At 38.4% G+C, this 25,439-nt stretch overlaps 1 protein-coding gene across 2 annotated transcripts in view; it reads left to right on the top strand.

Annotated features, from left to right (window-relative positions):
* Positions 1 to 14,653: 14,653 nt before the first annotated feature.
* SAMTOR (S-adenosylmethionine sensor upstream of mTORC1) overlaps positions 14,654 to 25,439 on the top strand; it is a gene marked incomplete at its 5' end in the record, with an annotated part of 34,068 nt that continues 23,282 nt past the window's right edge. Inside the window, one exon of one of the 2 annotated variants that reach the window (XM_083858748.1) lies at positions 14,654 to 14,798. In XM_083858748.1, the coding sequence (XP_083714874.1) occupies positions 14,654 to 14,798 (145 nt within the window). Of the gene's footprint in view, positions 14,799 to 20,601; positions 20,624 to 25,439 lie in introns of those variants that run through there. The other variant, XM_083858749.1, reaches the window with a different exon arrangement.

Raw genomic sequence — 25,439 nt, 5'->3', positions numbered from 1 at the left:
TTACTTGTAAAGCAATTGGACAAATATAGAGCTCAGGGGGTTTTGTGGGGTTTTCTGGTCTCATGTTATAGACAGATCCATTTTTTTTGTGCATTACATACTAAAACCACTGTAAACAACGAAAACTCGTGAAAGCCTGTGAAAACTTCGAAGCTGTTTGGAGTTAGTAGATGCATTGTCTGGCAGCCCCTAATCACATCATCAGCTGTTTGCCTGTTTTTAATCCACGATGTTAACATCTTACTACCCTAAGCAAATGGCTAATACCTCAAGCTAGCAAACATATTGGTCTTTAGTATTCTACCCATCTACTAATACTTAGTTCTAGACCTGTGTTTTTAGGTAAAGCACATTTCATGACTGCTATATTGCTATCTCTATGCATGGCTATAAATGGAAAGAAATATACATTCTTCATTTATGTTTCCTCAGGAGTAGTAACTCACATGTTGTAAAATTATGGAAAAGAATAACTTGTATTTTTAAGATCTGCTGGCAGACAAGCTGATGTGGGGGAGTTTAGTGCCTACTACCATCCTGGTTTTGATGCATCTGTGACAATTTTCTGTGATGCAGGAAATACTTCACAGGCCTAAAATGGTACATAAAACCACTCTTGAAAGAGGGCAAAATCACCAAAGCTCATTTAGAATTAAATAGTGGGACAGTTATTTTAATTTCAGGACATTCTCTTTGTTTTGCATCAGCAACAGTCTCGCATGACTGAAATATCATAGGTTATTCCAGGATAAGGAACCAGAGTGAAACCTCAGCGTTTTCTTTTTAGACTTAAATTCTTTCTTTATTCCGTAGAAATGATTCCCCAAAACCTTAGGATTACTGTCAACTGTACAGGATTCCATCAAATTTCCAGAATATTTTTAAGCCTGGACATAGTATTCTTAAGTGTAAGCAAAGTTGCATGAAGCAGAATTATTTTCCTGTCCTTAAAAGTCCTGTTCTATTTATATATCTGGTACAATACTAATTTTTTGCAACTTCATCACATTGTGAACTCTTGTCTCCTTTGCTCTCCATCACCCTCAGGTCTTCCTCTGCATCTGCAACTTATGATTAGGGAACTGGCCTTGAGTAAAAATAACCAACTCAATCAACCCTTACCCAGAATTTTGAGAATTCAGACAATCCAACAGAACATTCCCTCACTCTCCCAACTCCATTTTCTCTAGTCACACTGCAAATAAGCACATTTACTCCCACCACACAGTAATCCTATTATAATTACTTCTCAGAAAACCTTTGCTGTGGGTTGAGAGGAAATAGAGAAAAACATTAAAAAAAACCCTGAGCCAGAGGCTCCAGTCCTATCAGGGAAAGGTTAAGTGTTCCTTCAAGCACCTGTCACAGTCCTGCCATTCTTTACACCTCAGAGTAGAAATAAGAACTACTGCTTTATTATCCTTTGCTCCAGCACCTTTTCATTAACAACTCCTATCTGAAGCATTTTGTTACCATCTCTGGTTCCCCTCCAAGCCCTACAGAGCTGGAAAATTCCTGCTTGGTAGCAAGTCGACCATTTTCCTCAGCTTGGCAAGAGCACTACATTATTAAATTTGGAGTATGCTGAAGTTATATTTTATATTGTATGTCTGCAATCAATAACATCGCAAACTTACACTAAAGCAGCGTAAGATGACATTCTAAGTTGATGTGATCCTAAAAGTTGATGCCTCATAAAAATCAAGAAAATAAAACAAACCCTACTTTACCACATGATTTACTTTTTATCAACAAGATTAACTGCTGCAAATTTAGCTTTCTGATTTGGAAGGCAGTCTCTCTTCTGCTGATTGCATTCCTACCAAGCATCAAACTTAGGAAAAAGGAAACACTACGGTCATCTTGTTTCTACTTATGTTATACTGCACATGCTGATGAACGCAAAGGGATCCTCACCCCTAGAAATTTTCCAGACTTGGCTAGACAAAGCCATGGCTGATCTGATTTAGTTCCAGGAAAAGTTCTGCTTCAAGCAGGAGATGGGGTAGATGGCATCCACAAGTTCTTTCCAAACACTCCTGGGAATCTGGTCTGTCTGTGAAAGTGGTAGAAAAGTCAGTTGTATCCCACTGCTTTATAGATGTCAAATACTGAATAAGGCAAGAGGAGTAAACACATCTAAAAATAAAAACAGTCAAAGGATGCTTTGTTTTTCCTGTCTCACAACAGCAACAAGAGCCAGGAGCAGGCAGAAAATACAAAAGATCTTTTTCTCTCTGGCAGCTTGGGTGGGTGACTCACAGCAAGTAATGAACTCTTTGCATACTGCTCCTGTCAGCGTTGAGCAAATTCGCCTTTGAGCCCTGACCTGAGCCATGTAACTGCAGACAGAAAGAGGGAGCTTGGCTTCTTCCTACAAGTTTTGTCAATAAGACATAATGCCAAGGACAGCTGAGGACAGCAATCATTGAAACTTGGACTTTGCAAAGCAGCTAAAAACCAAGTGAGGAGAAAGCAGGTTGAGAAAATCCCAGCATTTTCATATCCCACAGCTGCTCTGAATTGCAACATGCTGAGTCTCTTCCAAGACTTTTCTCCCCAGAATTCAGAGTGCCTTTGGATCCTTTTACACCTAGCTACTTCAAGCCAGAAAAATATATGATGTGTGTTCTTATACTTCTCTAAGTAAGAGAAGCAGATCTTCTACGAGCACATTCCCCAGCAAAATTTACAACTTTCCTTGTGACTTCTAACTTACAAACCAAACCTAAAGATCAAACAAAGGCAGAGTTTGCTTGTGGGAGCAAGAAACAGGATTTGAGTATGATTTTGTAATTAACTCATTTTTGTCCAGCTTCCATATAATGTAATTGCACAGAATCACTGAGGCACTGATGGCACATTTCACTGAGAGTGTCATACATTTTCACAGTGCTTATATACCTGGAGAAAGCTGCTCACATTCACACTCTTCCAGAGTAAGAGGAAGACAAGGTCTTGCTGTAAAGATTTGATTTTATTTTTCCACTTGTATTTTCAAGAACTGACACATTTGTTTATCAGCTAAACTTGCTGTTACATTTATTAGACACACACAGTTTAATTGGATTTTATCAGACCTTCATCCATAGGTGCTGGCTTTTAGTCTCTATAGCTCAGACACAACCATACCAGTGTCTTGCTTGTCCATGTAAATAGAATTTTTCATATATATGTAAAGGCAATGAGCAGTATGGCTGTGACATCTGCCCCAGTGGAGCCGTGGCTCCAGCTGATTTTCTTCCCTGGGGTAAATGATACTTAGATTCTGGGGAGGAGGTGGTGAGAGGGTGAGTTTACTGTAGACAATATCTTCATAAACATCAATAATACCAGTTATTTGTTTTCAAACAAGTTGTTTCACAAGAAGTATAATTTAAGAAGCATTTCCAAAATTTCTTAAGCTTAAGAATGACAAACCTGGGTTTTCTAGTCTTTACTGCACAGTGTGTTACTGCTTGCCCACCAGGCAAACCAAGAGCATCTTTTGCCTGCTTTGCACAGCTCAAGGCTAAACACAACCATCTCTACATTGTGCAGTCTTTATAACTGGAAGTTTCCCTAATGAATTCACTGACACAAGGACCAAAGTGACTGTTAATAATCAATGCCGGGCTGGTGGAAGCTTTTAGGTTCATACCCTGAAATGGACCCTTCTTTCCTACATTCTGGAAATGACTCAGGAAGCGGCAGTGCACTTTCCTCTATCTTGAGGATTTCCTCCTTTATATTAAAGAATAAAATATTTTGTAAAGAGAGGTGCTTTTATTTACTGCTGAAACAGTTTCTCCTAAGAACTCCCTTCCTCACTTATGCTTTCTAACTCCCTACTTCAAATCTACTTCAGTTCAGTTTTAAGAGCAGCAAACTTAAGAGTTGCACATGAAGTAGTATGACCTATGAATGATGAGAAGAACACACATGTCACAGGCTCTCCTGTGACTGTGGTGGATTAGTCCTACTGAGCACATTGTCTCTCTTCACCACTCCTAAAACAGCCTGCAGACACCATTAGTTACCCAGCTGACACACAGGTATTTGTCCATTTGAAACTGCCCCTGACAGATACAAAGCTACTGAAAACCCCTAATAAGAAATTAATTATTTTTAATTCCACTTAGGTAGATCTGAATCTGTGACTTTAACATGAAAGAGAATGAATTCTGTGAGCTTCCTACAGGAAGTTCTAAGGAAAGCTGCAGGATATCAGTGGTTGCCTCCTTTCTGGCAACCACTCTCTCTTCAAGGTCAGGTGAGGGTAAAATAAATGAATACAAAAGTAATTGTTTAAGGAAAAAAAGAGGCAACAAGAACAAGACTTGGAATTTTAAGTGACATGAAAGGAATTTATGCTTCTCTTAAAGATACAAATGTTGGTAAATAAACACATATGTTTTCATTTGAAGATAGAGCCATTGATCTGTTTGCCCTTGCTACATTGTCTAATTGATCACATCTGGATGATTGGATTTAATAGTGTTCCTGGCAAGTGATCTTTCCTCCTCTTGGTTTCTATTTCTCAGATTTTTAGAGCAAATTAGAAATCAGTTTGCAACTCTTTTTTCTGATATCAGACCACTCTTACAGTATCTCTTGTTATTTTAAACACATTATGAGCTTTAGAAAAATGTTCTATTCTTCTGTTTTCTGTCTCTAAGTACTGTATTTATTTGGTCACTTTCCATATATTGGTAAGAAATCTACAGGTTTTACTTACAGCAGATCTGAAAGTACTATAATTCAGCTTCACCAGTATAAATTAAAAAAAAAATCTTTGTGGAACTGCAGTCTCATAAGTATTATATTCACTTGCTCTGTAAATTTAAAATCAATCTGCTGAGATCTAGAAAGACAGATATTTTATATAAGTTTTAATTTTTGCTTTTCTTCTGTGGTTCATTAGGTCACTTCCAATCATGCACATGTCACATTGTAAATTTTGGTTTTCCACAATAATACTTGGCTAAAGTTACCATTTCAAACTATGTACTCTTCAAAAATTAAGTGCTATTTGCAATTAAAATACCAAATTGGGAGTCAGGAATTATAGAGTATGAAAACCAAAACCCTGATTTATTGTTCCTGTGGCACTTATGAGCACATTAAACATAATTACAGGAAGGGTAAAAAAACAGTGTAAATTGCCAATAATTTGTTTGTAAGACTGAAAAATTGATTTGGAATTTTTTGTTTGTTTTATTCTGTTTACAAATCTCTTCTCATTGCAATCTCTTCTGGTCTTCTTATTTAAGGACTCAACTCTACAAGTATGTTTATAAATATATTTACACTTACTTCTACCTATGTGACATTATAAACCCACACAAGAAACAGTGAAGGACTTAAGTGAGAACACACTTCCTCTGAACACCCTGACTACTGTTCCTGAAGTCAGACTTGCAGCCTCTTCCAAAACTGTGAAGCTATTTTGCCTATTTATCAATCAAGATTTACACATTTACACACCAGATGCCAGCATGTGACCTAATGGCCATTACCAGTTTTGTGTTAGAAAAAAGACTGATTAAGTAGTCTGGAGCCAGCTGTTTGTAAAACTGTTGTAAAAAGAGATATGCAGAAGAATAGTGATCACGAGTCACTTACTAAGCATATTGACCCAAGTCCTGCCACTGAGTTTAAGAGATTCAAATTTAGACCTGATAAGCACCTGCTGTCAGAAGTGGTAACTGGTTATGTCAGTCATCTCCAAGACCCAGCAAGCACATGTGAATTCGGCAATCTCCAGCAGCAAAAGAAGACCTCAGACTATAGTCATTTGCCTGTCACCTTTGTTTAGGTGCCAGGTTCTTCAGGAAGAAGAGTTTCAGAAACAATCACAGATAACCTGGTAACTTGATATATCAGAACAGCAAGTACTATAGTCACTGAGCATATAGCCCAGAGTGGAGAGAATGTAGAAGATAATTTGTTTAAAATAAAATTCCATTAGAAATGTGACTCACTAAAGATTAGCTAAGTCTTTTGGAATTCTCTTGCCCTATACCAGTAACACAGGCATTTTAGAATGCCTCTCTCTCCACAGATTCAAAAATCTCATAAAGTAGATCAAATTGCTCAAAGGAAATCCTAGCAATGAAGTCTCAGCAATGGAGAGCTTTAAAAGCTCACCTTTGTGTTGGTATTTCTCTTATTCAGGATAAAAGAGGAAACTATACTGGAGTACAATTCAAATTAGTAACAGGATCAACCTCTATTCCTCCTTCTCAAGAGCCCAAAGATTATGTGTTCCCATTACCTTTAGGGTGTGTTAGAAAAATCTCTAATGTGAAATTTCCAACTAAGCTTCTTCAGAAAGAAGTATAATTCCTGTTCTACAAAGGCCTTAAGTAATGTAACTTAAAGAATGTCAACTGTAGGAGATTCACAGGCAAGGAAAATTCACATCATAGAAACATTTCTGTTGTGCTCTTAACTGCTGATGAAGGCAGACCCATTCAATCCCCAGAAGCAAACATTCTTCCAGCAAAAGAAAATTGGCTAAGGTCTCATGCATGACCATCTGCATCAAACAGCTATTGCAAAACTAACAAGACAGGTATGAATTTGAAGTACAATAGCCATTTGTCTTGTTTCTCTCACCATTCTGTCTCCTGCAGGTTACACTGGGTTGGCTACAGAGGCTGTTGTTCACAGCTGGACACATTGTCTCTCATTCAGAGGTTTCCCTCCATTATTCATGAAGCAATGAATGGCTGGGCCACCACAAACTGCATACTAAAGTTAAGGACGAACTTCAGGCATAAATCATAACTATGAATGCAGATTTTCCTAGGTAATCCTAGGCATCCTAAGCAACGTCAAGACCATAGAGTAAATGAGATTTGTAGATAGCCTGAAAAAAACCCTGTCAACAAGGATTCACAGGATGCCTCGTGCCAGATCTGAGAAAAATCTGAGGTGAAAATACAAGTGGCCCCAGGAGTACTCGTCAAACGTGATTTAAATATAACCATACCAAATACCATGTCTTTCACATCCCATCTCATTTGAGATGATTCTTTCATAAATGAGCCCTCACAGGCCAACAGAATTCTATTTGTCCTACACAGGCAACTTCTTTTGAAATAGCTAATTGTGTAAAAATAATTACTCTCATGGACAACCCTCTAACAACCATAAGGTCAGATGGATCTTCTGATATATCTATTATTCTTTAGACTTCAGTCTGAATGGTAAAAAAAATGGATGTAGCCTTTTACCAAAGGAATGTACAATCTGCAATATTTTTCAAACAAAAATTTCTTCTCACCCGTTCACCCAGGAGGAAAAAGAAAAAAGAAAAAAAAAAAAAGAAAAAAAAAAAAGAAAAAAAAAAGAAAAAAAGAAAAAAAAAAAGAAAAAGACTGGCTTCAATATTATTTTATAAATAGATCTTTGGTTATGCTTCTAGTTCTGGTTCAGGGACCTTTTAGGTAATGATGGGTAAAATTCACCTTCATGAGTACAAACAGCTTGGAAGGTCACAAGTTATTTCAGAAAATTGTCCACAATTACTTTTTTTGATGCTTCAGAATTATTTCTATGTTTCCTAAGAAAATACTGTTTCTATTTATGTAGAAAAGCCTCCAGGAGACCATTTTACCTTCTAAAAAGCAAGGACAGCAATACTTCAAATACCTGTCAGGCTGTGTGATAAGCCACAGGGTGCATCTTGCTGATCATGTTAGGCTCCAAAAGAGGCAAATACTTTAACTTTATAATAGGAAATTATGTCCCTGCTGAGAATATGTCCTAGTAGCTGACAGCCATTTTTCCTGGATTTAAAGGAGTCATTCAGCAAAAATCCACTTGTCTTGTTTCAGCAAGCAGGAGCACTGTCTCTGGTTCTTACAACCTTTTTACATTACCTCCCATGTTATAATTTTATCTGCTTTGTACTATGTTGTCATTATGACTTCCAAAATGAAGTCTTTTCCTTGGCGACCAGTGCTGAGAAGTGAGTAGCCAAAACAGATATTTTTATCATTCAAGCATTCTTTATATCATCTCACTGTAATGAAGTCATCAGCATTTATAAGGAGCATTTGCATTGGTTTGAAAACTTTTCTGACAAAGAGCAGCACACACAATGTGTTTCAAGAAACATGAAATGGCAATGTGAGGACTTCAATACTGGATCTCCAGCAAAATTTAGTCTCTTTTGAAAAGCAGAATACATTTTCTGTAAAGTAAGGGGGTTAATACCCACAAGTCTGAAGAAATTAAGAGGTACTGCACCTGAAAGAGCTGAAAAAATATGTAGATGTGGTGCATCAAGTGGTGGACTTGGAAATGCTGGGTTAATAGTTGGATTTGATTAAATAAGAGGTATTTTCCAGTCTAAGGTTTTTCTAGGTGTTAATAAGATGGATAATGTCCAGGAACACCTTTGCACATATAGAGAGGATATAGGTAATTTTATTAGCCAGAAATCTGAAAGACTTAAAGTGTTAAATTAAATCTGAACATCAGTATGAAATGTATGTCTCCATTAACTGCTACAGTACCTTTCTGTTCTATTTCCTATCTTTTTAAATATAACAGTCTATCAGTGTATCCTAAATAAATTGAAATGGTTATTTAATTTTATCACAACCCTACCTAGCTTTAAATAAGCATTTCAGAACTGCCTTCTTTTTCTGCAGTCTGCAGTATAATTCATACTTCAGGGAAGCTGCTCTCAGATAATTCTTAAGATATAGTAATGGAGATAAAATTTTGACAAAATCTAGTGTGGAGGATGCTCATTTCATGGTATTTGTGCCACAGTTGTTTTATTAGATGTTCTGGAGAATAAAAAGAAACCATTATTTAAACAAGTAATATTTATCTGTGGAACTCACATGGGAAAATTACAGCAAAGCTATGTGTACTTCCAGTCAAAATATCTGAAGCAGCATTAATATTAATGACTTCATTTTTCCTACCACCATTCTTTAGACTCCTTCAAAACAATGAAGAGAATACCAGCCCTTTGAATTTTATTGATAACATCTTAGATACTACTGGCACTGAGGCCAGACTTAACCAAAGCTAACACATGATCTGTGCACAAGCCAAATACCATATGTGCAGGACAAGCCAGAGCTTTGGCATTCCTCGCCCTTCCTGAAATACATCATACTGCCTGCAGTATGTTGTCCTGAAGATGAACCTCCGTTTGATGTTGAATGAATAGACTTTGTTGTTGTTCTCTCATCTGCTTAGCTGAAAATTGACTTGAACTTCAGTAGAGTCCCAAATAAGCCACATGACAGCATTCAAGAGGCAGGAGAGATTAAAAGAAGTTGGGCAATCATTGGAACAGACAAGAACACTTTATTCATTCTAGAGATGTAATTCCTTTATAGGTCATATCTAAAGATACCTAAAATATCTTCTCCTACGCCTTTCCAGGACTTAGGAGGGGAAAGAAGGAGAAAAGTGAAATGACACAGCATATCCTGATCTATACAAAGCATCCTAAAAATAGATTATTCCTCACAATTTTTTTTTTCCTGACTTGCACCTTAGTCTTTCTCTGGGTAATTTTTAGCATACGCTACTCCAATCAGACTTTGAGGTCATCTTAGTTTATGAGTCAGGCTATCATACCTGCAGCACAAGATTACAGGAAACTGCAGTATTTCCCAAGTTGAAAATGACGTACTGTACAGCCATAATGTTGTTGAGAGGGACTAGAATTATACACACTTGACCCCTACAGAAAGGCTGGAATTTTAATCCCAAAAATTGAGAACATCTTTAAGACTATCAGGATTCAGATATGCACAAATAATCAAATATAAAAGTTTTTCTACTAGTACCAAACTTTCTTAAACTTACTATGTCTGAATTGATTACACAGCAATTTTATACATAGCAGCTGACAGAAACATGAACCAGTGCTAAAACCACATACTATTTTGACTGACATTGGAAGAAAACCAGTTAGACCTGCCGGATGTTTTGACACCTCTTGCTAAATCAAAGTGATTTTATGAGTTAATCTTTTATGTCAGCAAGAAATCAGCTAAGAAGAAACTCAATCTAGAAAGAGTGGCTGGTAGTCTTTGTTAAAGCTATCATGACATTGGCTCTGGTCATTGAAAAATTCATACATTCCAAATAACAGGGGAATGCTCTCAGACTAAAATCTATTTAAAAAAACCCCAGATTTTTAAGGGAATTTAGGATTGATTTTCAAAAAATTCTGCCTATATTTAATATCTTTGTTACTTGAGTATTAAGTATGTTTGTGACGCACATGTTGCAAAGAAGTTGCAATGAATACAGCAGTTATTAGACAGTGCATTGTCTGTTCTCAGCATTCAAGGCTTGCTTTATTTTCTACCCATGCACATAACATCCAAGATAATTTAGGTATAAAGTGCTTTGCTGCTTTTCAGTAAATATTTCAGTAGTTCCATGAAATTTAATTCCCACTTTACTATTACACAAGTGATGGTCTGAAGGGATTTACAAATTAACTTTTCCCTCCTGCGTCAAAAGAAACAGCTCCTTTCCATGGACAGACACAGACGGTACCAGTTGGCCAGAATGGAGGCAGAGAATGTACTGTTTCTCAGAAATGCTGGCTGCTGTTAAAACTATTCCTGCCATTTTGCAACACAAGCTAGCAAGTAGAAGACACAATTTCAATAAATAAAATCTTTCATCAGTATCTGATTCTCATGATCCTAAAGATACTTACTTAGATTCCCCAATAACTCCCTTTGTGGAAAGTATTTTAAGCCTTCTACAAGCTGGGCGTCTCTACCTACTTGAGGCGCAACTTTAACTTGTCCTGCAGTAGAAAAATCCTCTGTTTTCCAAAAGCAAAATGTTATTTATGTAAATATTGGGACTTCACATGCAAACCAAATTCAATATCAAGCCTATTTTTTTCCACTAAAATACACAGGCTAGTAAGTAAAGGGACTACTGGTGTGTACTTACTTCTAAAGGTGTCAATCTCCAGAAATGTAATCCAAGATCTGTAGTTATAAAATAATTGTTATGGAGTAGCAGTTTTAATTACTATGTAACTTTAACTACTAAATTACTGGAGTATGTAGTCTGGAGAATGTAATAATGGACCAACTCCAAATAACTGCATTGGTGCAAATTCAGGGATGTGACTCCCACTTTTAAAATCAATTTATCTTATTTTCATGGCTTATAAGACTCCACAGCTAATGAAGAAGAAAATCTTCATTTTAACCCAAATATTCCACTGCTGCCTGCTTCTCTGCCATTCAGATACATATAGCAAAACCATTTCCACATCTAACAAAGAACATTTCATTCCTTTTAAATCACCACAGTGTTTCAGTGTTCCATTTAAACAATTACATGCTTTTGGTAATATTTTTGCAGATTACATTGCATTAAGGACTCTTATGATGGTTTCATCACACTGGACAGATTCTTCTTTTTGATGTCCTTTTTTGGCTCTTTTTCGAACAACTAGCATCTTTAAGATAGAGGAGATGAAGAGGCTGAGAAGACTTGATTGTCAAAACTGCCACTGAAAAACATGGAAGCAAAGCATTGAGGATTCACAGCTCACTAAGTTTTTGTGTTTCTTTTCCTCCACAATTTCCCTGGGTTTCCTCAAGACTGAAAATATAGGCTGCTGTTACCCTTCCCTCAGGAAGGAAGAGCACTTCCACTTCATATAACCTCATAGTGAAGATGTGGGTTTAGATCCCTGCGGGCAGAGTAGAAATGTGAACTGGTTTTCCCACACCCTCAGTGAATGTTCCAGCTACACGAGTACTGGAAAGTGCTGTCATTGTTTGTCCTCCCAGTCTGTGAACGAAGACCTTTGATTCCAATGCTATTTATGAAACGTGATAGGCATTAAAATATTTCAGAGATGTCACAAGAAACTATTCTAGTCTTGTCTAAACAGGATTTTTTAATTAATTTATTTATTTAGAAAGTAACTCATACCTAGAGGATCATTCATCCATTATCTATATTCAAGGTAGTAAGTCCAGCTGCTCAAAACTGTTACTTCCCAGAGAGTGAAACTCCATCACCCCTATCAGGACACGAGGAGTTTATTGCTTTTATCCCCTTGGACTAAGTGCATGCATCCTTATTGCTTATTCTATTTTTATGCCTCGGGGACAAATACATTTATGTCTTCCTGTAATATGTTCAAGAAATGTACAGATCACACATTTTTTTCTCCACCTTGACAGAGCACTGGGACATCAGTTTCATCAGGCCTTAGAGAACCAGTCCTGCTTTAATTGCCCACTCCACGGCCCATCAATATCTCCGTGCAGTGCTCTGGGGAAGCACCTCCTTCAATTAGTTTGCGTTTGAAGCCTGTCACTGGGACCAACTCCAACTACATATCCAGGGAAAATCTGTGTGTCCTGTGAGTATAATGTCTCTTCATCAAATATTCTTTAATTTTCATGGCTGGAAAGACTTGACATGTGATAAATGCTCCCTACTTGCTTATTGAAACTAAACTTCTGTGTTACTTCATTGTGATAAATTAAAACTACTTTGTATTTAAAACCACTTTGCTAGTTTTAGAAAGAAATCCTGAGAACCGAAAAAAACAACATAATTCAAATAATTCAAGTAACTTATTATTCTGAGAGAGTATATTTCACATAAGTGTAATTTCACCCCAGTTTTCCAATTCTGCAATTAGATCTCCAATTTTTCAAATCACAGACGCACTGATATTTTGACCGTGTAACCTACACTTCCAAGTCTGGAGGCTCATGACTGGGAGTATTGATGCCACAGTCGTATTTGTCAGGTGTCCCACAGATGCCTCCATCTCCCTTCTGTCGCCCTGATACTCCTACTCTTCCAAGATGCTTCCCCCACTGCTCTCCCAGTACAATGCCACACACAGAACACTGGCTCATGCTTTTCCTCCTCAGCCTGTGCTTTCCCAAATCCTACACAATCTCATAATGTAAAGAACATTAACCACCATGTAGGCTTCCTGTTAACTGAAATGTTCCTAGTAATTGTCACTGTAATCTCTTTTTGCACCATCTTAATCCTCCTTTGGTGGACTTGCATATAAAACTAGAAATAAAAATATTTCAGAAAGATATAATTAACCCCCGCATAAAGTTTTATTTCTGATTCAGATTTAACTCCCTGCACTAGTTTGGTGAGTATGGAATACAATAATTCACACTAGATGACTCTTGGATGTTTTCCAAGTCAAAGTAAAATTAATATAGACTTGGTATGTTTTTTTCATTAACACATGATCAGTTATTTCAGTTTCCAAACTTAAAGGAAAATGTAACTAAAGGAAAAACTCAGTCACTACATTAAATTTTTATTTCTTAATGCTGATGTTAGTAGCAAAAAAGTAATTTCTTCATCCATTATTCTCCTGTATTTTGAGGGGAAAGACCACCCAACAAAACAAAATGGAAATACTCTGAAAATAAAATACATAACACATATACATAGTGATGAAAGATCCAAAATACAATTAAGTTGTTTAAACATTCCCTAAAAAATATTAGCGCAGAAAAAGTCGGACCTTTGAGCGTTAAGTGGGCACTTCAAAGCGATGGGTGAAATCAGTATTTACCTACCTCACTCAAAGTGAGTGAAAAAGGGATGATTTTGCAGTCAGCCACAATGAAAATATTTTCTTTGGACATTAGAGTTTTGCCTTGATAATTGAACCTTCAAAGGAATTCTACCAGAAAAGCAGAAAACCACCGTGTTCTGTGATCAGCTGTTAATTTTTTTCTGGACCATCATGGTGCTGACAAGAACCTGTTACACATCCCGTTGCACAAAGTCGTGTGTCACGGACTTCTCATCAGGATGAAATCTCAACCCTACTGTCAGATTTGTCACAGATTTAATTGTAGCTACAACTACCCCCTTAATGTTTTTTAACATCTTCAAAGAAGACAATTAGCAGCTTCTGGCTACGTCAAACGAGCATCTCCATGGCGTATTTCCCTGCCACGATCTCGTAAGGATTGGTTTTGGCTCTCCCACTTCCAACAATTCTAACAGAGAGAACTGAGATACTCTGGATTTGGGGAAAGGCTGGGGCCGGGCTGTGAGGGGCAGCTGTGCTGGCTGCAGGCGCTGTTTCCACCCGAATGATCGCCAGGAGCTGCTGGGCCGTGCGGAGAAACGGGCCCGGCAGCTCCATGAGGACACTAAAAAAGCTGAACTAAACTTGTGCTCTTCAAGCGCCCGCGCCCACACCACGGACACGAGGCCGCCCACGTTAGCTCGAGTGTGTTCGGAATTCAGGGTTTTTTCCGCAAGGCCCTTTGTAGGTGGGGAATGGGTTTTGCCCCCCGTGGGTCAGAGGTACCCTGGCTCTCTTGGGAAGGCCGTGTCCTGGGGTAATGCACACAAGCCACCGGGGAAGTCTCACTGTCCCGGACACTCGGTGTGTTTTCCGCCCCACAGTTTCGCTGCGCCCGGCGGAGTGCCCGGCCCCAGGGGCGCGGGGCGGGAGGTTTACCCGGCAATGGCCGCTCTCCCAGCCCGGCCCGGGGGCGGCCCCGCGGGGGCGGCGCGCGGACTCCATGTCCCGGCAGCCCTCGCGGCGGGGGCGGCGCGCGCAGGCCCGTTCGGCGCGGCCCCCGGCGCGGCGCGCGCCTCCCCCTGGTCCGGGCGGCGCGCGGCGAGCAGCGGGAACACCATGGAGGCCGCTCCGCAGCCCCGGGCCCGGCACGGCCCCGCCGCCGCCCCGCCGCCCCCGGAGCAGGAGCGGAAGCTGGAGCAGGAGAAGCTCTCGGGGGTGGTGAAGAGCGTCCACCGGCGGCTACGCAAGAAATACCGGGAAGGTAAGGCGGGGGAGGGGTCCGGGCCGCCCCGCTGCCCCCGGCGGCGGCGGACCGGGGTGTCCCGGGGGCCGCACGGGGCCCCGGCCGCTGCCCGGGGGGTGTGTCGGGGAGGGCGGCCGGGAGCGGCTCCGCGCTCCTTCCTGCTCCGCCCCGGAGAGCGGGGCCGCCGCTGCCGCCGGCCGCCCGTGGCCCCGCCGAGGGGACCCGGCCCGTCTGCCGGGCTTGTGCCGGTTTCCCGGAGCTGCCGGCAGCGGAGCCCGTCCCTGGCCGGGCAGGGAGCTTCCCGGCCTATAGCAGTGCTTTCTGAACTGAGGATCTGCAAACGTGAGGACGGTAGATGGTGAATGCCAAAAGAGATTGAATGGTGATCTGGAAAGGCGCACGTCTTTGTGAATTATTTGTGCCTCCTGTCTTTCATTCGTAGCGCAGTAGTTCAGGCAGGAGCTCCAACTGAAGGGGTTGGGGTAAAGCTGTTGTAATTACTCGTAGTCTTTAAAAAATCTACTTTTTCATCAGTATTAATGCCCTTATGCAAGGTTTTTAAGGGTGGTATTGCAATGCTTTAAAAGCTCCGTGTAATGCTAGCACAGATTACAGAAAATTCATCCATCCATTCTTTTAGTGAGCCCACAGGTCACCTCCAGAAGAACGCACATGAAATGGGAGCTCTTCCTCTTGTAGGCAGAAGTTCTTGCCTCTCCTCTGTGTTTGCATATGACACTTCTGTTAAAGAAACAAGGTCATACTGTCTTCTGGACTCCCAAAATCTCTCCTGGAGCCAGTTCCTGGGATATGGACACAAATACCGACCTATCTAGATACTGATCAAATGTTGCTGTTTATTTTGGCCTTGGTGAGGCAAAACTTAAGGGAGGATCTCCCTTCTTCACTCCAGTGTTGGGAGAATGAACATAGTATATTTAAACATTCAAATCCTGGCAAAGGAGTCAAGCTTTTAGCAGTACATGTTTCTCTGTTATTTCAGAGCACCTGCGGATTAAGACAGACAATGATTGGCTTTGTTAACTTTTTTTCTTAAGTGAGCAATCTCTGTAGCAACTGATTTTTTTTAGATGAGAGCCTGAATAAGGAGGAAGTTTTTGTAAGCCTGCTTCTTAGCAAAAAGCAAGTTCGTGCTCAAGGGTAAGTTGTGTGTGGCTGGTTAAGTGAAAAAGTTAACAGCATTTTCATTTACTTCTTATGACTTGTAAATCATGCATTAGTGAAAACTTTACAATGATTTTTCTAGTCACTGCAAAGTAGCAACATGATGTGTCATTTCCTTGAGAGAGTTAAAAACAAATAATTCATCACATCTATGCAACAAGAAGAGCTCTACCCCATTACCTACTCATCCAATAGTAGGTGGTCCTTACAAGTTACTGGTGCTTAGCAGGCAGTAGTAATTCCTAGGTTAGGTTCTTTCAGCTTAAAAATTTTGGTTCTGGAGTCTTTTCTACCTACATCATCTGTCTTTGCTTCTAAAGTGAGACTTGAGAATCTCCTTCTTAAATGCCTTTAATGTCATTCTGAAATTGTAATACCAGGACATGTTTGATCTCTGAAAGGTCTTTCCTTGGAATTTTTTTTTCTAATACTTGGTGATGCTGACAGGCAAACATGTTACCCTGACAAAATTAAAATTGACAATTTTTTACATAGAAGTAAAAAAATCAATAAATCATCTGTAATTTCACTGTGCAATTTGAATTGTGACTTGAGTATGGAAAAGAAAAGAGCAAAATCCCTTCATCCTTGTTTGTGTGTTTACAGCTTTTTACACAGGGAAAGCCTCTTGTCTCCACACTTCAGTACTCTCACCTCCATACGAATCAGAAACATTATTCTATATTATTCTGCAATCTTATATTGTCCTTTTTTCTGCTCTGCCTCCTCTCATGTTTTACTAGAGTTCTATGAAGCTATTATTTTGTCTAAATAAGCAAACAGTATTAAAATTGCTGTTGCATGGGCCTTGGTGCTTTGTCTGTAGGAGACAAAGTGAAATCCCATATTAATTTTGTTGTTAGATGAAAAATCATGTTCATTATCCTGAAAGCTCTATGGTTATTTTGTACAGGGTAGATAAGTCCAAGAAGGCCCTTGGTATTGTAATATGATCCTGAGTTACTGTCTTCAGTTAGAAGTGTTGAAAGGAAATAGATGCATCCTTGAGACACTGAGATACGTGTTGATAGATTTTATTTGGACTTGATTTTAATAAGCTGATTTTTTTGCTAATTCATTTGCCTTGCTGACATTATCAAGGTCTGTGTTTTAATGGGTAATTGTAACAGGCAAGCCAGTATATTATCTGAGTTGGTTGTAACTGCACCATTGTTATAATTTTGTTTCATTTGCTGCAATGGTTCCCCTCTTTTTTGAAGATGAGCCAGTAAAAAAGTGACAATATGCTCCAAACTCGCAAGCCAACATGTTTTTGAAGAAGTTGTATACTTGTCAGAAGTGCAAGAACAATATTTCTGAACTAGGGAAGTATTGCAGCAAAATTTTTGCAGTTACTAGGGAATTACTAGAATAAAGTTTAGTCATCATGTCATGTAAAGGGTTTGATTTTGATTTTTTTTTTTCCTGGTGAAAAACTGTAATTTTGGAAATTAATTAAGGCTGAACCTTGGCTTATTTTTTAATTTCTGCACTTACCGAATTGCTTGTACTTGCAAATATGGTGCATGGATTTTATATGTAGTTTTGTACTGTGCCTCATGTCATGTCATATCATAGCCCCATGCCATTCATGACAAGCATTTACCATCTTTTAAATTATGCAGCTGAAATGCTTTTAAGTTTGCACTGAAGTGCGGTTTTTTGTTTAACAATTTTAGTTCTTTGCTGTGTGACAAGAACTTATCTTTTCTGTTGTTTGGATATTACCAGTATGACTTATAGTGGAAATGTTTAAATTTCTTTCTCCTTTTTAATCTCCTTTTTATACTTCTTTATTTCCTTCTCTTCCCCTTCCCTTCTCTTACCCTGTTGTTAATAAGAAAATAAAGGAAGCATGTCATCATAAATGCCATGGCAGATTTGGTATTTTGAAATTGTAGGCTGGGTTTTTTTTCCTGCTGTGGGTCCTGCAGTAGTATTCTATGTGATATTCTGAAATTATTTAATGAAGTTTAGCAAATGAGTGTAGGTTTTAAATTAAAGTGATTGGTTCTTGTCCATACTCAGTGAATGTCTCAACTAAATCAGCTAACCATTAAGAAGTTGTTTCAGGCTACTTTTGGGTAATGATAGAGAAGGAGTACCTCTGTCGTGGTTCCAAAAAATACACATAATTCCTGAGGTTAACTAATAAACTTTCTCATCATAAAGGATACTTTAGGTGAGAATAACTCTGAGATGTAACATATTTACTGAAGAGTTTCTCTAATTAGTATAAAGCTCATGGGGTTTTTTAGTTTTATTCCTGCTTCCTGTTATAGTGGAGTCATTTAATCTTAATTATTTTACACACCACAGTAAAATCCAACAGCTGAAACTGCTCTCAAGTAGTGAGTTATTATTCACTTATCAGAAATTTCAGGGTGGTTCTGGATGCTTGACACAAGCACTTAAAAAGTACAGAAATTAGGGCTTTTCATGATGATTGAATTTCTGTCACTACATGGAGACGGGGAGAACAACAATGTTCGACTGAGTTCCTTCCTGCTGGTTCTGTTGCTTGGTACCACAGGTGACCCCAAGCTTTACAGAGCTTTCCTCTGCATCTCTTGGGCACCCACAGCCACGGGCTGGAGTGAGTTCTGTGGGTTCCATATATGCATGAATGTTTCCTATGCTGCCTGTAGGCTGATGCAGACATGTTGAGCCTGACAGACAGACCTGTAAAAGCAGACTTAGTGGTTCCTAAGGAACTCTACAAGATCTACTGAACATCTGCTATGTGATGTATGTTTGCTTTCAATTGCTTGTAGTAACCAAATAGGTTTAATTTTTACTGGGATAAAAATCCCTGCCCTGATACAGAGGCATCCTGTTTTTCTCTCTGTTGTTCATTACTTTTGTAGTCATGCAGAGCTGTATTTATCAAGTAAACATTTTCTCTGTGGCATGACCCTCAGTTATAGATGGTTTTGTGTATACTCTGAAAGGTGATTTACAAGACTACTTTTCTCTTAAAATCCTGTAGTAAGTACAAGTGGAAAAAAATTGCTGAGGGATCTGTAAAGATATTTCATGTAAGGTTTTCCTGTGTGTTCACTAAAACAGTTCATTTCTCCTAACATATGCCTTCTAAGGCTCTTGAGGCATGGAGAGTCACACAGAACTGTTGTTTTTCCTGTTACTAGTTGCCACATCACAGAAGCTGACAAAAACATTTCTAGGTGGCAGTTTAATTCCTTAAAAGAAATATTTGTTGAAACTTCAAAGAAAAGGAACTTTTTTAAAGGTGTTTTCAGAAAATTAGGGAAAATTTACAGGACTCTGCCTAATGATAATAAGCAACCCAAGTAGGTAAGTGATTTAGACAGAAGGGTTGTTCTGAACTCTGTGGCTTCATGGTGTCTTTGTCTCATGTTTTTCATGCAAATCCGTGAGAGAGCTTAAATTCTTCCTAATGTGAAACAGGAAACATTTTGAAATGGTGTCATTTTTCACAGGACAGGAAAAACTTTGTCACTGAACTCTACACGATAAGTTAACAGTTGTTACTCCTTTTTGTTAAATGTAACCGGTTTACAGTAGAAATAGACCTAAGTTTTCAATATGTTAATTTGTGTTTTACCACTTACATTAATTTCTTGGAAGAGGAAGACATTTTTTAATACTAACTGTTGAATTTTCCAGCAATACAAACTAAATTTTATTTAATTAAAATGAAAATTGATGCTAGTTTATGACATGAGCTTTAAGGTATGATTGCCCTTACAGTTTGCACACCACAGTTTTGCAACAAGGCTTTCATTAGAAATCATGTATGATTTAAATTTGGGGGGATTTAATTACTGCTATCATTTAGTTAGCCTGTGAATTTGAAAACATACTGACTACACCATGGGCTTGCACTCACTGAACAAACAGGTCCATGTCACCCTCCCTGCTCCTTTGTTGCCCTGGCAGGGAAGATGGTGTTCCTGATACAGGGTCAGCATAATAAAATCTCTGCATGTACTTCTAAGTTTTGCTTCTGCATTTGCAAAAAATACCCAAATCAGTACTTTCTGTTGACATATTCATATCTATGTTGGCTGTGTTAAGGTACAGCACAAAGTCCATCCCAGAAAGTCAGGTTTGGGAAAGAGGAGAGGGATGAAGTTTCCAGTAGAGTCGATCCAACACCTGGGGGCAGTAATTGCTTAAACTGTCACATACATGCTGTTTGTGTGACAGCCATCAGAGATTTATAGCAGATCAGACACAAATTACTCTTCAGAGTGATCTAAGCTGACCCCCTGTAGATGCTGAAATCAGTCAGTTGGACCCTCAGAGTCTGTTTCATGTAAACAGATGGATAAGAACTTGACCTGAGAGGTCAGATGTAGAAATCCACATTTGGTCAAATGAATCCTTTCCATGTAAGTTGAAGGACAGAACATTGATACTGAGAAAATTAGATTCTTGCACTTGATTTTTAAAAAAATATTTTATTCTGGATTAGTTGAGGTAACTCCTAGGAAATGTGAAGCAAATACTAGTCAGGCATGAGAAGGAAAATATTAACTCTGATTGCCTGAACTTTGTCCAAGTTGAAGTTTATGTTCTGTATATAGACATGTAAAATTGGAAAACAGAAGCCAAAAATACCTAATGTTGTTTGCAAGGAATGCTGAATATGCTTTTAGTAAGGCAGATGTTCAGTAAGTTTATCTTGTATACAAAATGAAAATTATGAATGTCATAATATTTGCTGATATTCCTCATGTAATTCATAGCCACAGCATCCCTACTTTAGTAGTACAGCTAAATTTCAACTGACAGTGTTAATGAGGAAATTTTGTCAGATATTCATAGGAATTTGATTTCAGCTTTAGCCTAGTGAACAGTGTAGGACTGCTTTCCTAATTTACTGTTTACCGTGTATGGAAGTTAGTTTACTGTTTCCAGCAAGTGAGAGGTGATCTTAAGAGACTGAAAATGAGATGGATTCTTTTCATTCTGCAGTGCATTGCCATCAACAAACAAAAAAACCTTCAAAAATCTTGCTAGGCATTGCTATGGTCAGCAGCTGGTCATCTGATGTTATCCAGCATTGTCATGGACACTTGTTAATTGTGGGGATAGGTTTCCTTGTTACAATAAACAATATTTATTGCTTTTTTTAAGGTAGTGTTAATATTGTGCAAATATTAACATGTCGGTTTTGGTTTTGCCTTTTGTTGTTAGTCAATATATTGAGGTTATTTTCTCTTCTACCAGAGCCATCAAAGTTCTGGTAGAGGAGAAAATAGGAAGGCAATGTGTTGTTAAGTGAAGGTATTGAAAAGGGAGTGGATGGAATCTGGTTTTCTACATTGCGAAGCTGTACCATTATGTAGAAGACTTCAAACCCTTAAACACTTGGGGATGGGTTTTGATGGGTTGGGGCATTTCTGGGGGGTTGTTTTTGTTGTCGTTTTTGTTTGGTTTTGGTTGTTGTAGTGGTTTTTCCAGTTAGAGCTACCTTGAATTGAGAAAATTTTAGTTTCCCAGAAGGAAGTAATGGCAGTTCTAATTACCCTTTTTCTCAAGTGGTTTTTTTGTTTGGTTTTTTGGGTTGTTTTGGTGGGGGTTTTTTGTTTGCTTGGGGTTTTTTGATGATTTTTAAAAATTATTAATATTACTTTTTAATTTCTTTTTTGGAGGAAGTTGTTGCTTAAGATCTAAACCTGCATTACATGTACCTGAAGACTTAAAAGTACAGCGCCAGATATGCAACTAACTTTTGATATGCAAGGTCTTGTTTCGTGATGGATGAACTTAATTTTGTAGTAGTTAGTTTTGAGATTGTCAGTGATGACTGCACTGTTTTTCCGAAGAGCACCAGTGGACTTAAGGAAAATAGTAATTACCAATCTCTTCTTGTGGGTGCAGATAGTAGTTTTATAACTCGATGTGACAACTGTTGTGTTGCTTGATAAAACAGAATTATTCAAATCAGTTGTTTTGGGTTTCATCCCATTAAAAAAAAAAAATACTGCCTTTGGCAGAACTGAGCTCTATTTCTTTTATATTACAGAAGGTTGTGTTTTCTTAAAATACCCGTTGTCATTATTTATTCAGTCATAAGTTGAAGAAAACCAGCATAATTTTTCTGTTTATTTTATAAGCATACCTTAAGTGACAGTTAAATTTAACACTTTACAAATAAAAGCCTTTTAAAAACAAAATTTTTTTTAAAAAAAATGAGATGGAAGAAAGCTGGATTTTTATTTTTTTTCTTTAATAACAGACTCCCTGAAGAGAAGAATTATGGTGGAGGTTTGTCTCACCAAGAATGGCAAACCTGACCTTCTCATGCTGTTCTGGGAATCTCTGATAAGGACTTGTAAATAAATGTGGAACAAGGGGACTTCTTACTAATTTTGTATGATTATTCTCTATTAAAAATGTTTTCACTTGTTCAAAGTTACAGCTAACATCTTGTCTCTATTGCTGTTACCCACAATTAAAATTACCTTGTAATTAGGCTCATTTAAAAATAACTTCTACATGCCTGACCTGTTCTCTCTGTGTGACAGTATTCAGCAACTGCTGATTAAGTCTGTGGTTGAGTTCAGGGTTATGACTTGGTTATTCTGTGGGCAATATTAATGTGGGTGGAAATTGCTTAGAAGGATTCATCTGTTCTAGGTAAGTAGTATTGGATTTTTGTTACTATAAAGTCTGTGTTACAAAGAACATGTTGATCAGTTCTTTGTTCAGTGACAGAATTCTAGGAAGCAGTGGGTTTGGACTTTTTTTGTTTTTAAAGGAATAGTTAATCTTCAAGGTGAAGAGTAGGTTATTTATTTATTTGTAGGTAATTCTGAGTAAAATAGAACAAGCATTAATTAATTTTAGAATAGCATGAGTATAGTGGTTTGAGAGGTAACTCCTATTATGAGCTCATTTTGCCAGTCACACTTTTCAGCTGGACCGTGGCAGATCCGGCTCCTTGATGGAGATCTCAGGCTTATGAAGATCTCTGAAGGTTCAGCACTCAAAAGAGGTTTTAAATTGCATAAAAGGTAATCTGTTAGTGTAGAGTAGAAGCGTTAAGTGCCTTAAACTTTATGTATGGGATGGTCACGAGTAAGAAAAGTTCAATACACAAAATCAAATATGAACTTTAGGATGCGATCAAAGATTCAGGACTTTTTTTCTATTAGATTAGCCTACCACAAACTGCTATTTAATTTACAGTGTTCGTGGTTACTTAATAGAAGAATTTATGTATCTTATTTCTCTAGTAACTCCTAGTTTTGTTGTGAGACCTTCCTGCATATTTTACTGTCTATTTGGTTACATAAGCAAAAATTTATTGATTCATAAATAAATGTTTAGAGTAGAGAGTTAATGCCATATTTGCACCTGGATTATAATGTAGTGCTTGAAAAATGAGTACACAGTAGATTATAATATATAGATTGAAAAAATAATACATAACTTTTCTGTGTTCTGGATGTCAGTTTGAAATTGAATGGTACAAGACTATCTCAAAGTCTCAACAGATAGGAAGGACTGTTTGCGTTTTCAACCCAGTATTGGAGCATGATTTTGGTTTTAAAGTTCCCTGTATCTAGTGCACCTGTTTGTGTCTTCTCAAAGCTCACTAAGCTAAAGTATGGAGGAGATTAACCACAGCAAAACAATGCACTGCCATGCTGCTTCCTCAAAGGAAATTAGATGCCAGATCCTTTGAAAGGCCCTGCACAGTGGTGCCAGTGCCTTAAGATGACCCATTGTCTGCAGTGGGTTAGAGCTTGCAGTCATGAAAGGGCAGAGAAATGGGCCTCATATCAAAATCGGTACTGACAGGGGGCCAACAGCAGATGCTGAGACAAGAATAAGTGAAAAATGCTGCTGGAGTATAACTGTGTGCTTGCCTACCATTCTGTCTTTCAGTGATATTGTGGTCTAGGAGCTCCTGAGTTAGAAATCTCATCTTTAAGTAGGGAGTTTGTCATGGATTTTCTTCCCATAGTTTACTGAGCTGCATGAACTTCATGAACTTTAGGCTTAGTAAAATACACATTTTATGAGGAAATAACTTTTTTTTTTCTTTTAAGCTGCTCTTTCTGAATGTCTCATATTCTTGGAACAGCCAGAAGTTGTTCAGTATTGACCTTCCCTCTGTCAGTTGTGATCATGTGGAAGTTTGTCCTCTTACTTGTTTCATCTGCCTTCTTCCTTCCTCTGTTTCAGTGTTCCTCACAAAAGCAGGGCTGTACCTGTCTCATGTAGATAATGTCTGTATCTTTTTATTGGTAAATGAAAATAAATCAAAAAGTGCTCACAGAATAGATTTAATATAGGATATATGATTGAATTACTTTGTGACGATTTTTTCACTTTTGTTCTGCATCTCCTCATGATCTGTATAATTCAATTTTATTTTCTTGTCAGCTCAGAGCCAAGAAGCTGTTACTGTTGTAGGCAGCTCCATTGTAACCCAAAGTTTCTATCCCGGTGTACTGGTAGTGAGCTCTGGGTCTATTGCTATATGTCTCAATTTAAGATCCTTGTATCTGTGGATGCTTTTAACCCTCACCTGACTTCCATGCAGAGGTGCAAATCTATGCCTTGTTTGGCGGGAAATCAGAGCCGCTGCTGTGAGAGCAGGATTCGGGGTTAGAAGGCATCACTACTTTGCTGTTACTAAGAGTAGGCTAGTTAAGAACATCTGGTCTTTGCATATTTCTTCTTTCCCATTTGTCTTATTTCTTATATTTTAAGGAAAAGGGATATTTGAAAATACAATACTTGCTTCAGGATAGACTAGATGAAGTGAACGAATAAAAGAACAGTAATAAACTTCAGATTTTTTATTTGTGATCTTTTCCTTCAGTAAGCGTTCATTCATTTACTTTTTATCTTTCTAATCGGCCGTGTATTCAAACAAATCTTTAGCAACTGCAAGTCGTTGAAGCATTTCAGTTGTCTGGAGCATGCAGTAAGATTCAGAGTATTGTGTCAGAGATACTGTGACACTTTATCTAAGTTGCACCAGCATTAATTTGCTGTTGAGAGTCACTTTGAACTTAGCTAGTGCTTTCTGGCTTGGTGCTGTATAGGTTCTGCACTCTGACACAAAAAATGCAGATTGCTAGGAGTTGTGTGTATTTTGTCTCCTGTGCTGGTAGGCCACTGTTGATGCCATTTTTTCCTCTCTTTTGTCCATAGAGTATGTTCTGTTCTGCATGTTTGTTTCTGCAGAAGGATCTCCTGAAAGCTCTGGAAAAGTGCCCCACAGGTTTTAGCAGAAACCCTGGAGGGGACTTGCCTGCAATTCAGGTGTTTTCTCTGCTCTGGTGGTCAACTGGTGACCTTGCTGGTACCATTTCTTACAAAGCATACCTCTCTGAACTTGGATCCTTTGGAAAATAATGAGGGATGCCATTCAGTATTAGATCCTTGTCGTCCTGATCTTTTTCAGCCTTCTGATGTTCACATTTTTGTAATGGAGTTTCTCACAGATTGTCATGTAAACATTTC

Source organism: Zosterops lateralis (genome assembly GCF_965231275.1).
Source record: "Zosterops lateralis genome assembly, chromosome: 4".
Taxonomy (NCBI): Eukaryota; Metazoa; Chordata; class Aves; order Passeriformes; family Zosteropidae; genus Zosterops; species Zosterops lateralis.
This window is presented reverse-complemented; position numbering and strand designations above follow the sequence as displayed.